This window comes from Microtus oregoni, unplaced genomic scaffold (assembly GCF_018167655.1).
Source record: "Microtus oregoni isolate MIOR12 unplaced genomic scaffold, Mior012 000031F_ref0000149, whole genome shotgun sequence".
Taxonomy (NCBI): domain Eukaryota; kingdom Metazoa; phylum Chordata; class Mammalia; order Rodentia; family Cricetidae; genus Microtus; species Microtus oregoni.
The window spans coordinates 27,856,724-27,871,433 of NW_024543090.1; the positions used below are offsets into that span (position 1 = coordinate 27,856,724).

The 14,710-nt window shown below is 42.8% G+C and overlaps 1 protein-coding gene and 2 pseudogenes across 9 annotated transcripts in view; 1 reads left to right on the forward strand and 2 right to left on the reverse strand.

The window, feature by feature from the left end:
- Positions 1–5,633: 5,633 nt before the first annotated feature.
- The window catches only part of Gabpb1 (GA binding protein transcription factor subunit beta 1), a 53,168-nt gene continuing 44,091 nt past the window's right edge, over positions 5,634–14,710 (reverse strand). For all 9 annotated transcript variants that reach the window (XM_041679081.1, XM_041679086.1, XM_041679080.1 and 6 more), the window contains one exon: positions 5,634–7,104. In XM_041679081.1, the coding sequence (XP_041535015.1) occupies positions 6,952–7,104 (153 nt within the window). In that variant the 3' untranslated portion in view covers positions 5,634–6,951. The remainder of the gene's footprint in view (positions 7,105–14,710) is intronic.
- On the forward strand, positions 8,591–8,690 carry LOC121465899 (annotated as a pseudogene).
- LOC121465908 lies at positions 11,263–11,404 on the reverse strand (annotated as a pseudogene).

Consider the following 14,710-nt stretch of genomic DNA (forward strand, 5'->3'; position numbering starts at 1 on the left):
TAAGAGCACTGACTGCTTTTCCATGGGACCTGGATTTGGTTTCTAGCACTCATGAGGCAGCTCACAGACATCTGTAACTCCATTTCCATGGAATCTGATGTCCTCTTCTGGCCCCGTGGACAGCAGGTATGAATACGGCACATAGACATACATGCAGGCTCATAAGCCACGACTTCCTGGTCCTCAGAATCCCATCCACTTGTGCCCAGTGATTGGCTGCACTCATCTGTAAACCAAGGATCAAGGTGAGGCATTCTTGGCCAGCTGGTTTGAATACCTGTGGGAGATTTTTAATTGAGTCGCAGGTGACTTAGGGAAACCCAGGAAGAGGTAAGAATCAGGAAATGAAAAGGAAAAAGACGGGGTGATTGGCTATCATCTTGGTGAATCTGAGGTTTCAAAACTCACAGCTTCTAAGCCCAGCTGCATGTGCCGGGTCCCAGATGTCTCCCACGCTAGTGGCCTGTCACTCTCAATAGCTGCCTATATAAAAGACACCACTTAGCTCCTAACTCCTACCAGCACCAGATGCAATGTGGGTGAACTAAGAATGCTCATCACTGTTACTCTTCATAGATATTACAGAGAGCAGTTTGATAAAGCCAAGTAAGGCCTCACTATCCGAGACTAACAAGTCAATTGTAAGACAGTGTACAAAGCCAACACATGAACTTGAAAATTGAATATGATGATGTCCATTATGATATAGTAGGAAAACAAACTGGAAGCGATATTTCTATACATAGAAACATGCCATACATACACAAATAAATATAAAAATATTTTTGAGAGGAACTCATTCTACCAATAAGATACATTCACTCCTGATTATTACAGTATTAGTCACAATAGCCAAAGTACGAGGCTGCCGTCACAAAAACACAACTCCCACTACAAAGGGAGTAAGAGAGCTTATTCCAGAGCCAACATGGGTGATCATGGCCCCAGGACCTAGGTTTAGTTTCCTCCAAATATCATTCCTCAGTGAGGTAGCAGTTTCATGAACTTTTCATAGAAATAGAACAAAGAAAGCCATAAATCAAGACCCTTTTCAAACACATCAGTGGATACATCAAGTAGGCGGGTTACAGAGCAAGGCAGACAGAGCACTGCCATAGGCCTCAGATTTGAACTTAGACTTCTGATTGGTGGAAAACTAGAGTTTTGCTAATACATTCCAAAGGTTCTCAGCCATGAGTCACAGGATGCTAGGCCTGACACAGAGGTGGGCAAGAAACGGCTGTTTAGGGGGCTAAAGACAGCCCAAGATAAGTTGGGATTAGGCTCTGGATTTGCAACATCCCAAACCCTCCACAACCACTGAGGCTGTAACCAGCTAACCAGCCTTGCAGACTCAACATCTCTCCAGGAGTTGTGACTGCAGTGCCAACCCCGATGCCCTTCGGCAGGAGAATGGCAAAACAGCAACAGCGACAGAACATGGTGTAGTTACACCGGAATATCACACTGTCATGAAGAAGAATGCAATCTCGCCATTCGCAGCGATTTGCAGTGATGTGGGGATAACGGAGGAAAGGCTGATGGAGATACTGACACAGGAAAAGAAGGACCCCGTGTTCTCTCGCTCGAGTGTGGAAACTGGTTAGTCTAATTGGTACACCATGGAATGGAATAGCGGACATTAGAGATGGAAGGGAGAGGACACAGGGAACAGGAAGAGATTAAGGGAAACTTTAGGGACAAGGAAAGGTGGTGAACAGAAGTGAGAAAGGACAGCGATCCCGGGCCGAAGAACGACGGAGAGACACGAACACTGCACGTGCATGCATTATAGAAAAAGCACCCACTCAAAACCTCATTAATTTTTACAAATCATGTGTCTTAGAGAAGATGTAAATAAGGGCTAGGGGTGTGACCCACTTGCTAGAGAGCTTTCCTAGCACCCGAAACCCTAGGTGCAAACATGAGCACTCAGGTGATGGCCTATGGTCACAGCACGTGGACAGAAGCATGAGGATCGACTAGTCGTCCCAGGACAGCGTGTGGCAGAGCAGATTCCCAGTCAGGTGACACGCCCTATGATTACAGCACGTGGGCAGAGGAAGCATGAGGATCAGTCGTCCCAGAACAGTGTGTGGTACAGTGGATTCCCAGGCTAGTCTGGGAAACATGAGACCCTGTCAAAAACAGACAACACATTTTTAAAAAATCAAATAACATACGAGCCAGAGAGATGGCTCTGCTGGTTAAGGCACTTCCAACCTTAACCTGGCGACCTGGGCTTAATCCCCTAGGACTTGCATGGTCGAGGAAAGAAACTGGCTTCTGAAATCTACACACATGCTGTGGTACAAGCACATACATGCACGCACACACACACACACACACATGCACACAGTAAGGTCAGGGAGAGAGTAAATAAATGTAAAAAAAATACTGTTCAACCAAAAATCATCAAAAATATTGGTATTCAAATTTTAACTTGGAACTAGCACACGGCTAGTGCTAATGCCGTGTTTTCCGTGATAGTCTAGAGAGCACTCTGAGGATGAACCAGGAGCGCTTGCGTCAAAGTAAATCTATGTGCATCAGGTGTTCCCATTTAACACAGAAAAAAAAAAACAAATATCAGGCATGGCTTAAAACTACAACAGATTAGTTATCTATAATGAGATCCAAGTACAGTAAATATTACTTAATGAACTGACAAGCCTATTGGTGAATCAATTCCTAAGTTGATTTGACAAGACAAAAGGGTTATTTATTCAGTAGGAACCAGTTGAATAGAAGAAAAATTAGTTTTCCTGTTTGCTCTATGAGCCCAACACTAATGCTATGGGAGCTTCACCATATGCCACAAGGGTTCCTCAAACTGCTTTGTGGTTTTATCTAAAAATGTTGCTTCTCGTTGTATTTTTACTTTGAGTCAAGTGTCAAGGTCTTCCCAGTATTAAAAAGCTCAGTGTAGGTGGAACCGTAAGTAGCACAAAGAGAAAAGTCTCCTCAGGATCAAGCCCCATATCCATCTCTGTCGCTGCGTTGGTGTCTGTTACAGGATTTCCTCCTATGGTCAATAAACATCACCACAAACGATGTTAGTCAACATATCCTGGCACCGGCTTTCCTTTAAGCCTGTGCTTTAAACATATTTGTATAGAGATCTTTTAATTGCAGACGGGAGTTTGTTCACCTATTTCCTCTTGAGTCCCGCGTCAGAAACTTTGTTCTGCTGTCAAGCGAGCTCTCTCACCTTCCCACCACCTTCAAGAGACGGAACAAGCTGGGGCAGGGGAGGAAACTTAAAACGCAAGCATGAGAACTCGAATGCCATCCAGAAACCACATTTCAAAAGCCAAGTGTGGAGGCTGGAGAGGTGGCCCAGTGGTTAAGAGCATTTGCTGCTTTTCCGGAGGACCTGGGTTCAGTTCCCAACTCACAATGGCCCGTAACTCCAGATGGTCCAATGCCCCCTGCTGGCCTCTGTGTGCACTGCATGCACTTACATACATAGAGGCAAAGCACCCAAGCACATAAAATAAATATAAATTTAAAATCTTTTTTAAAAAATTATTTTTAAAGCAAGTGTGAGCCTTCAAGATGGCTCAGAGAGTAAGGGCACTTGCTACCAAGCCTGATGATCTAGTTAGATTCCACATGGTGAAAGAGAACCAACTTCAGCACACATACAATGGCATGAGCATGAACATATAGGCATGTATGTGCACGTGTGCACACACAAATAGATTTCATGTCCTCTGGTCTCCACACACATACAAACATACCTGCACAAGTATGAGCGCGCACGTGCACACACACACACACACACACACACACACACACTAGACCATTTTTATGAGCTCAGTATCTAGAGAATACAAAAACAAAGGAACAAACAAGGATAACCATTCTGGGTGCACAGCAAACGATGAGAATGAAACAAAGAGCTCGTTAGGCCCTTGCAGTTAATGGCTTCGCTCTTGCATAGACTCCTGCAGAGAAACGCTGGTCTCAGGCACTTGTTTATGCACAAATGGGAAAAGTCAGCACTCGGCAACCAGACTGCTGCTAATTGCAAACCCATCTTTGTGAACTGGAAAACAATTGTAGATTTCTGAATATTTTTATTTCACATTTTGTCAGTTACTTTCGTCCTCAATACAGAACAGCACGGAGGCTTTTCCAGCCTGCCTGAAAACTGTTAAAAGAGGGGCAGGGGAGGGGAGGGCCATTGCGTTTCCATCACAGATTCTCGGCTAAGGATCGCTTTTTCAGCAGCGAGTCGGATGAAGATTGAGACGCTGACAACAGTGAACATCTCACGGCTACCGGAATCCTGGTACAGCACAACCAATTGTTTTCTCACATCAATCGGCTCACTGTTATTATTGGAGATCAAAATTACACCCTTACCACTTTCCAGCTGGGAGTAAAAGGAGCAGCATACAGCGGCTGACGCTCTTTCGGCACCACCTTGAGGCTTTTCGAAGCTAATCTAATCTGGGAACAAAACTGCACTGGCCACTGCCTGAACACAGTGGCCTCTCCACCCCAACACTGCCTGTCCAGGAATTAAATGTGCACCAGCTTTCTGTTTAGCACTAATTACTACACAAGCCCAAACCGCATACTCTCCGGTGACTTCTGACCGAAAGCAAGCAGCTTCGTGCTGCTGAAATGTGGTTTGCATTTTTAAACTAGCATTACACATTTTGCTTTCGTCCTGCTGGAGACTGAACCCAGGGCCCTGTGTATGTCAGGAAAGCATTCCACCCCTGAGCTATAGGCCTAGCCCTAAAATCTCGTGTTAGATCATTTAACATTTATGTAAAGATGGTGGAGGGATATACCTGTTGTCTCAGCTACCCAGAGGAGGATCAATTGAATTCAAAAGTTCAAGACCAGCTAGGTTGAGACAGTGAGAGATCTCTCTTCATGTCTGTCAAACCCAAGTCTGCTGCGGAATAATCCTTTTGTATCCTGTCACCTGGATTGATTTAATAAAACGCTGATTGGCCGGCAACCAGGCAGGAAGTATAAGTGGGGCTATCAAACTAAGGATGCTGGGATGGAGGGCAGAATGACAGGAGAAAAATATGGGTTAATTTAGATGTAAGAGTTAATTTATATTAAGTCTCCGAGTCAGTTATTTGGAAACGGCTGCCGGTTATTTGGGAGCAGGTGGTCGGGACAGGAAAACTCCGCCTACACTATTGTAGTGGCACATGCTTATAACCCCAGAACTATGTAGGAAGGTCATCAGAATTCATTGGTTGGAGACCAGACTGGAAGTGAGGTTACATTTCAAAAGGAATAAATTTAATATCAAACTTAGAGAAATGCTGGAATTCTCTTCCTTAGTCTTCTTATATTTGTCATGGAGACTTCCTGTGCTCTCCAGAAAGCAGCAAGGGCGGGCTGAGGCTCCAGACCCTTTATCACCTTACCTCGTGTAAGGATAACCCGGGCGAGAACCATCACATTCCCAAGGAGTCAGTCCCTCTGGGGGATTTTAAGGCATGTTTTCATATGGCAGAATGTAGCTCGGGTCATGTGTGTGATGGGATTTGAACCAGAGTCCAAAAGCACCAAGGACCTGCTCCACCACTGAGCTCTACTGCCCACGTTTTACTGTGAGAGGAATGTACAGTCAAAACACAAGTCTGCACTGAGCATATGTGGAAAGATATTTAATTGTAAAATAGAAAAGGAGGCCAGTACAGTCTTGAAGGTAATTGGTTCTTTATACAGATCATCTAGAGTAGTTGTGGGGTTAAACGTTATCATAAAGCAATAAAACAAAAACAAAAAAGAAAATAAAGAGCTTGAAGTTACATTTTACAAAACAGAATGAAAGAGCCTGCCAAATGTCCACACACTGTGGAGTGGGCCTTGTTGTGACGAGACTGAGCTGCAACGCAGGCCTGGAGCTTCACAGGGAATAGCGGACGTTACATTAGACGTATCTATAGCATCACCGAGTACAAAAGGTTCCTGTTCTACATACAAAAGCAATTTTCCATAAGAATAATTTCTTGGGCGGGGGGGGGGGGGAGTAAGTCCATGAAATATTTCAGAAACCCAAATGCACTGAGTTTGCCAAAAACATTATCTTAAAATCCAGCGCCTCAAAGTGCTCACGTGGAAATCATGATGGAAGGCACAGAATACAGTCTCACGTCCCCATAATGGAATTTTCAAAAAAAGCATAGATTTTGCAGATTCGCGTTCTCTTGCAAGCTGCTCCTTCCAAGAACACTGTCATGGTTGCCAGTTAACCCAGCTGCTTACTTCCTTTCCGTGGCTGACAGAGCGACAGCGGTGCCTTATGTATTTCCTGGTAACTTTCATCGTCTTTGTGGGAAACATATCTAAGCAAGGGATGCATCTTAAAATCATAGAACATGCAGAATATGTACAAACAAAATTTTAAAAATATTTGCTTCATATACATGTAAATCTACTTGCGTGTAGCTGAAATTGAACAAATATAAAATTTCTGCTTCCTAAAAAAATGTTTTCAGTGAACCTGAGACAACTTAAAAGCTGTACAAAAGTTCCTGGGAGAAATCTCTTTGCAGAGTTATTTCCAGCGTCAGTCCACCATAATTAATACACATTTGGTCTAACCGACAACAACCACCTTTGAACTCCTGTCTCTGAGATATGAAGTCTGTACCCAAATCAAGAATTGCCTGTAACAGTGCCTTACTATGGTTTTTGGATCTCCTCAACAATCTTTATCAACTCATTTGTAACTGTAAAAAAAGAAACAACCAAAAAACTATTTACAGAATTCAGTTTTAAATACATTTCACAAGTTCTAAAGTTTTATATTACAAGAATTCAGAGCTCATGGCTTAAGTCCCATTATCAATCTGCAGTATTTTCTATTATTCAGTACTCCCGTGGCTGTGTCTTTACTGTGTGCAGTTCAAGACTGCATTCTTTCTGGACAAAAGGTAAAATCAAACTCATGTTCATGTCAGGCGGCTAGACAGCCTCTTTGCTGGTCTGGAGGCGCGTCATGGCCTCCAGCTTCTGCCTGTAGGCCTCCGCCTCCTGCTCCTTCTTGAGCAGCTGCTGCCGGTACTTCTGCGCCTCCCGGTTCGCCTCGTCCAGCTGTTTCTGAAGTGCTTCTCTCTCCTAGTTTAGAAAAGAAAATCGTGTTTTCAATTTTTGCACAAATATATTAACATTATCATGTGTCCTTCAAAAAATACAAGGAAGACAGACAGACAAAACACTGCAGTGGCCACAGCAGCTGCCTAGTGGTAGGCACCTCCAGGACGTTCTCACCTTTCCACCAATCCACAGGGGACTCCCCAGTTTTGTTCTCTGTACTATGAGACAGAGATTATTCTCTAATTTCAAGAAAATTATTTCTAATTTATAAATAAGAATAACAGACATAAAATGTGCACCTGTTCTCTTATGTACTGAAGAAAGTAACAGAAGACTTCAGAGGAAACTATGTAAACACACCTCATCTCTCCTCAGAAAACAACCACAGAGCTGAGCCCCTACCACAGCTGAGCAAAGGCAACTCCATGACTCACTCCTCATGTATCAGGCTACAAGTGAGAAAATTAGTGCTCAGAAATGACGCAGCCTTCCCAAGAGCACTTCGAGAACTGGGTTTATGGTATTCAAATGTCACTAAATTCAAAACGACCCATGCTCCTCTACACCACCAAGCCAAACACCTGGACTCCACCACAACAGGTGCTGGGCCAGACTTGCGAAGTCATACAGTGGGCAATCCATAAAAGGCAACTCTAACAACCTTCTACTGTTAAACATGTATAAACTCTTTAAATCCCCAGTTACTGAGAGCCAGCACATACAAACCCAGTCCAAAGGAAACAGTATAATTATTTCTTCTCTTCACTGCACCTCTATTATCAAGGAGAAAGAGGCCAACACTATAAAGAACCCTTTCATATACCTGTAGTAAGCACATGGAGAAAACCTAATCCACAGTCCCAGGCTCAGGGAAGTTTCCTATCTCAGGAATGGAGTAATCTCATCGCAAAGACCTATGATCCCCTAGTGAGGCAGGAACCTGAACGTAACTGAATTACAGAAAAAAACGCCAGGTTTACACTGAGCATGCCCAGAGGGAGCGGAAGGTGAGGGAGGTCTTTGAGGAGTCTGAGGAGCTCCTCCTATATATCCACTGCCTCCTGACACAGACTGTCTCTGCTTTACTGCTCAATTGTCCCTACCAGGAACAACATGCACCCCTCCCTCTCTCCCTCACACCCACCATATGATCCCACCCACTGTCCTAAGCTGAGAATGAAATTAGATTTAGTATTTTTTCTGATTCTTATTGCTCCACCAGATATGGGAGTGACTGAGAAGTCCAAGAAAGGAATGTATTTATTTCCAGTTTCAGCGATACCAGGTCCTACCTAATACCTTACATCGCTGCTTCCCTTCTCTTAGGACCTTCCAAGATGCTAGGAAAGATGGCAGCCAGAAGAATCAAGCCTCAGGGAAGCAATCAACACTAGAACCGCTGTGACCTATGCAGGACTCTGAGCTTGCCAATGACCAGAGGTAGAGGAGAAAGGTAGAGCCTGGTTGTGTTTCCCTGGGAGCAAGACCTATGAGGAGCGGGCTTAGCTTGCTTTGACAGCACATATGCTAAAATTGGAATAATACAGAGATTATCATGGCCCTTGCACAAGGACAACACACAAACTCAAGAAGCATTCCATAATTTTCCTCCAGCTCCAGGGGGCTCTGATGCCTCTGACCTTGCCAGGCACCAGCTCTGTGGATGCACACATACACATAACTAAAAATAAATAAATAAATAAATAAATAAATAATGAAACTAAATCTTTTTAAATTTACATGTGTTAAGAAATAAGATCTTTTGTTAGTCAGTTTTGAATATACATAAAATTTTCCAATTGCATAGGAAATATTAGAACAAACTGCCTATATAAAGGGATCATCTCGTATTAGTTATTTATTAACAGCTGGCATTTGCAAGGGATTTACTATTACTGAAGAAGATGAAAGCAAATGGAGTGAGACAAACAGTGGAAAGTGAAATGGCTTAGTCCTATCTTCCTTATCTCACTGCACACACACACACACACACACACGCACGCACGCACACACACGCACGCACGCACACACACGCACGCACACACACACGCACACACACACGCGCACACACACACGTGCGCACACACACACGCGCGCGCACCACCCAGCTGGGGTCAAACACAGAACCTCACAGGTTCTGAGCAGTAAGTAAAATACATTTTAATACAAATAAAGTAATAGCTCCCTTTCATCAATTGGGCCAAATAAAAGACTCATTTCATCATCTTTTTATCTAAATCTGTAAAATGTAAAGACAAAGATACTTAGTACTTGTTGAATCTTTTAAATATGATTAATACATAGACTTTTAGTGTTGTACGCTTTACTTTTCAGAAATGCAGGAATATGGAACAAGAACTTGTTTACCATCTCAGTTTTCAAAGTAAATAAAAGTCTGAGAAATGGCAAATGTTATTTAACTGAGATCTTTCTCTGATGTCATAGCTACTTCAAGGAAGTTTCTTTACATAGCTGTGTTTCACACATCAATAGTGCAACAGGCTGACAGCTGACATTTTTATTTAAATACAAATGTTAATCCTATGGATTTAATATTTTATAGTAAAGCCACACTAGCCAATTTTGATATTTTTAGTATTTACTGTGAGTTTCTGTGGGCTCATGTGCTTCAGCACATATGTGTTCAGAGGACAACTTTCTGGGGTCAGGTTTTTTTTTGCTTCTAACCTTACCCAGACTTGGGATCAAACCCAAGATGTTAGGCTTCCACAGTGAGTACCTCCACCTACTGAGCCATTTTGTTGGCCCAATTTTGATATATTGTTATTGCACATAAATGGTATGGGTGTTTTGCGTGTGTGTGTGCCTGCGCACTCTAAGAGTACAGTACCTAAGGAGGCCAGAAGAGGGCATCAGATCTCCTGGAACTGGAGTTACAGACTACTGTGAGCTGCCATGTAGGTACTGGGAATTGAACTTGGGTCCTCTGAAAAAGGAGCAAGGGCTCTTAACTCCTAAGCCATCTCTCCAGCCTCCAATTTTGATATTTCATATAGCAATAATTTCATCCGTTAATATGTGGTGCTAAGGTACTGTTCTAGGGATAGGTTGTAGCTGCTTAGCATCCAGGAAACTCAGGGCTCAACTCCCAGCACTGGAGGAAAAGAAAGTCATCTAACATCACAGACCTCTAAGAAAATGAAACCCTAGTAATAATCAAGATTGGCAGCCACAACATACACCGTAACCCCGAATTAATATATTAGGTAACAGAACCATAGGGCAACAGATAATGATTTCAGCTCTATTTTCAATGATGATCCTCTAGTTCTGCCATAAAAGCAAGTGTGGGACAATTTGATAATTTTAATATATACTTTTCAAATACTGAAATGTTTATCTTTGTTCTAGCTATTATATATTATAAACTGAAAGACACAATTACAATAGTTTATCTCTACCTTAACACACATTGTAGGGTGATTCTGCTAGTAAATATCACTTACTGAGCATTTATCATATGCTCATCACTGTGCTCGGCCTGCATCTGTCCCCATTTCATCTCTTTCACGGTGTAGCTCTGGCTGGCTTGGAACTTACTATGTACACCCGCCTAGCCTCAAACTCACAGAGGGGATTAAAGGCGTGCGCCATGACACCAGGCTTTCCTTTCACAAAGTCTTCAATCGATTGCTGATGCTATTCATTTTCCGTCTTGTTGATGAACAGGCTACGCCTCGAAATGCCAAATTAGCCAAGGTCACACACTCAAAATATCAGAAAACCAAACCCATGTCTCTGAGAACTAGTGTGTTTTTAAGTTTTAACTGATTATTATTACCAGTTATTATTGTGTGTGTACACTGTGTCTATGTGCATGTGCGCCGTGTGTGGAAGTTAGAGGATGACTCTGTAGAGCTGGTTCTGTTTGCCTTTATATGGGCTTCAAGGATCGAACCCAGGTCACCAGGCTTGCATGGCATTACTTGCTGAGCCACCTTGTCAGCCCAACACACACAAAGACACACACACACACACGTCTTAATGTTTTATTTTTAATTACGAGGCACTTATGTGTCTGTGCAAGTACCTACAGAAGCCAGAAGTTGTGAGAGCCCCTGGAGCTAGAGTTACAGCAGTTATGAGCTGTTTGACATGAATGGGATCTGGTTCCCTGTAACAGCAATACATGTCCTTAATCACCACTGAGCCATCTCTCCTAGGCCCTAGCTACAAATTATGCCAAGTTTCTCACATTTGGGGAAATCACAGAAATCAGCAAATCCACACTATAATGGATGAGTCTTGCCTTGGGAAAACCAGCTTCATGATTATGGTATCTCCCTTAGCAGGTATTAAAGGTTTATTTTTTAAATTACTGTGTGTGTGTGTGTGTGTGTGTGTGTGTGTGTGTGTGTGCGCGCGCGCGCGCCCCCGGTTAAGACTAGAAGAGTGTGTCAGATCTCTGGGGTGCTGGAAAGTGAACTCAGGTCCTCTGGAAGAACAGCCAGTGTTCTTAACTGCTGAGCTGTCCCTTCAGCTTCAAGTCCTAATTTTTTTTTTTCAGGATAAAAGCTAGGTCCGGTGTCAGAGCTATTTGCTTGCACCTAAAGATCACCTGTCCAGATGTGATAAATGATGTGATTTGTATCAACGCAGTTCTTGACACACAGCCACACCTCCTCGCTTTGAACTGTCTGTGGCTGCTGTCTCTAACACAACAGACTTGGGCAGCTGCAGGATTCATATGGTTCATAAAGCCAAAATATACCTTTACTTGGCCTTCTCCATAGAAGACCCTCTTCTTCCCCAGCTTTGGAGAAAGAACTTCCTGAGAAGAGATAGAGGGCCTGTGACTATACAGAACTTTAAACCCTGGCAGAAGAAAGACAAACCATGCATGGCTGGAGATTCAGCTGTGATTTCAGCACCCTGGAGGCTGAGGTGAAGAAGACTGCTGTAGTGAAAGGCTAGCCTGGGCTACAAGGCTACTCCTAGACTAGCCAGGTCTATAGCAGGACCCTACCCAAAACAAAACCAAGAAAACATATAAAATAAATGAAATAAACAAAAACAAATTAAAAAAATATATCAAGTTAAGACAGCACTTAAAATTTACAGATCACGGGGGCTGGAGAGATGGCTCAGTGGTTAAGAGCATTGCCTCTTCTTCCAAAGGTCCTGAGTTCAATTCCCAGCAACCACATGGTGGCTCACAACCATCTATAAAGAGGTCTGGTGCCCTCTTCTGGCCTGCAGACATGCACACAGACAGACTATTGTATACATAATAAATAAATAAATAAATAAATAAATATTTTAAAAAAAAATTTACAGATCACTTTTCATAAAAGCACTAACATGAAGGACCCTTTATTTACACCCGACTAAAGGACTCAGACATTTCATTTACAAAACAAACCATCCTACTAGGCATGGTGGCATATAACTTTGATTCCAGTTCTTGGGAGCAGAAGCAGGCAGATATGTTTGAGGTCACAGTGGTCTACCTGGTGAGGTCTGGGTCAGTCAGAGCGACATAGTGAGACCCTGCCTCAAAACAAACAAACAAACAAACACAAAGAAGAGGAGGAAAAGGAGGAAAGACAAGAAGGAGAAGGAAAGAAAGGAAGAAAAATAAGGTGGAGGAACGGACAGGGTAGCTCAGGGGTAGACCTAGCATGTGCTTAGCATGTATCAGGCTTGATCCTCAACACCCACCACCCCCACAACACAAAAAAGGTCTAAAAACAAACAAACAAGAAAATTGACTAATAAACAGTCATCTCTAGAGGGCTGGAGAAACGGCTCAGGAGTTAAGAGCACTGACTGCTCTTCCAGAGGACCCAGGTTCAATTCCCAGCACCCACATGGCAGCTGTCTGTAACTCTAGTATCTGACACCCTCACACATACATGCAGCCAAAACACCAATGCAAATAAAATGAAACAATAAATATAAAGTTCCCTCTGACTGGAATTCATATAACTACCTAAGAAGCAGCGAAACCTGGCTCCTAACGTGCTTAGCGCATTGTCTCCCTCCCACATACACATTTACTTCCATTGAACAGCTCAAGGCTGCTCATTTGGGGGAATACCCACCCGGAAGACACACTTCCCCTTCACAGCATCTTCAACAGGGAGCCAAGAAGCAGAAGCAAAGTTGAACGCACTAAGGCAGTGTGGCTGGCATCTTATTTGTATCTGCCTCTCCAAAATGAAAGCCATTTCATGTTCCTCACTGTCACAACATCTATAATTAACTTTTAACAATTTAAATGAACTTTTCCAGAGATTACTGACTGCTGGAAAAATCTTATAGACAGTCACCCTGTCAGCTGTGAGCCCCGTGAAAAATAGAGAAAGACCCATGAAAATTGTGCATGAGTTAAAGTTTTATATTTCTTAATAGTTTTGTTTTTTTTTAATCTAAGCACTACTAATATGCTTGAATGACATAAATTCTTAATGTTGTCCTGGGTAACAGAGGATACCAACCTAGCCTCTACCCACAGTTGTGACAACCAAAAAGGCTTCTAAACATTGCCAAATATCCTTTAGGGTCAAAATCTCCCCACTTGAGAATCAATTTTACAAAAACTTCTAGGGTTAAAGTTTGGTCGAGATGTCATCCAAGGAAACTGCATAAAAGCTTGCTCCTAGGATAATTCTACTGTCATCAAAGAAAATACATGTAAAAGAGTGACTTTACATGTTGTAGGAAAACATGAACCTGACATGAACACTGGATGCTACATCCTTATCCTATGACTCCAAGTGCTCCATCTCTTCTAGTCTAGATAGGCATCAACTAGACTAGAAACCTAAAAGATCACATCACCTTGGCTTAAGCATTTCCAGTGATGCCAACAAAGATGTCCATTACCAAAAAGTTCTACTGAAAACAAATGTAAAATTCCACTGTTCTTTATACCAAATTAAACCAATCTCCCTAAAACTTCCTTCTTAGTTCTATTTAATTAGTGCCCCTAGCTCCTCTCTCGTTTAACTGGAATTCCTTCCCCTATTCTCTGAAGACTAGAAAAGGAACCAGGCTGGACTTGGAGGGAAACAGGCCCACTAGTCATTAGTAAATAAAGGGATAGGCTACAATCACTATGGTTTAAAAAATAAACTGTTAGTCAGGTGGTGCCGCACACCTTTAATCCCAGTCCTCGGGAGGCAGAGGCAGATGGATCTGTGAGTTCCAGGACAGCTAAGGCTACACAGAGAGACCCTATCTCAATAAACCAAACAAGTAAACTGTTAAATAAACTTACATTTAATGAAATTCAAACAATTTTAAACGTTTTATTATAGAATGGAAACAAAGCAGTATTTTTTTTTTCACTTTCTATGTTCCAAAGAGACCAGCCGACAATGAGAAAAGGACAACAAAGTGAACCTCTGGGGTGCAGAGATGCTCACCCAGTAATGTGCTTGCTGTGCAACCATGAGAACTTGAGTTTGGATCTCCAGGACCCATGTAAAAAGCGGGGAGCATGGTGCACACTTGTATTCTCAAGTGCTGAGGAGGCAGAGGCAGAAGGACCCATAAGGCTTGCTGCTCCTCCTCAACCCACACCCTAGTCTAGCAGAACTGACAAGCTCCAGGCTCAGTGAGGGATCCTCTCTCAAATAAACAAGGTGGAAGGCTGGGGAGA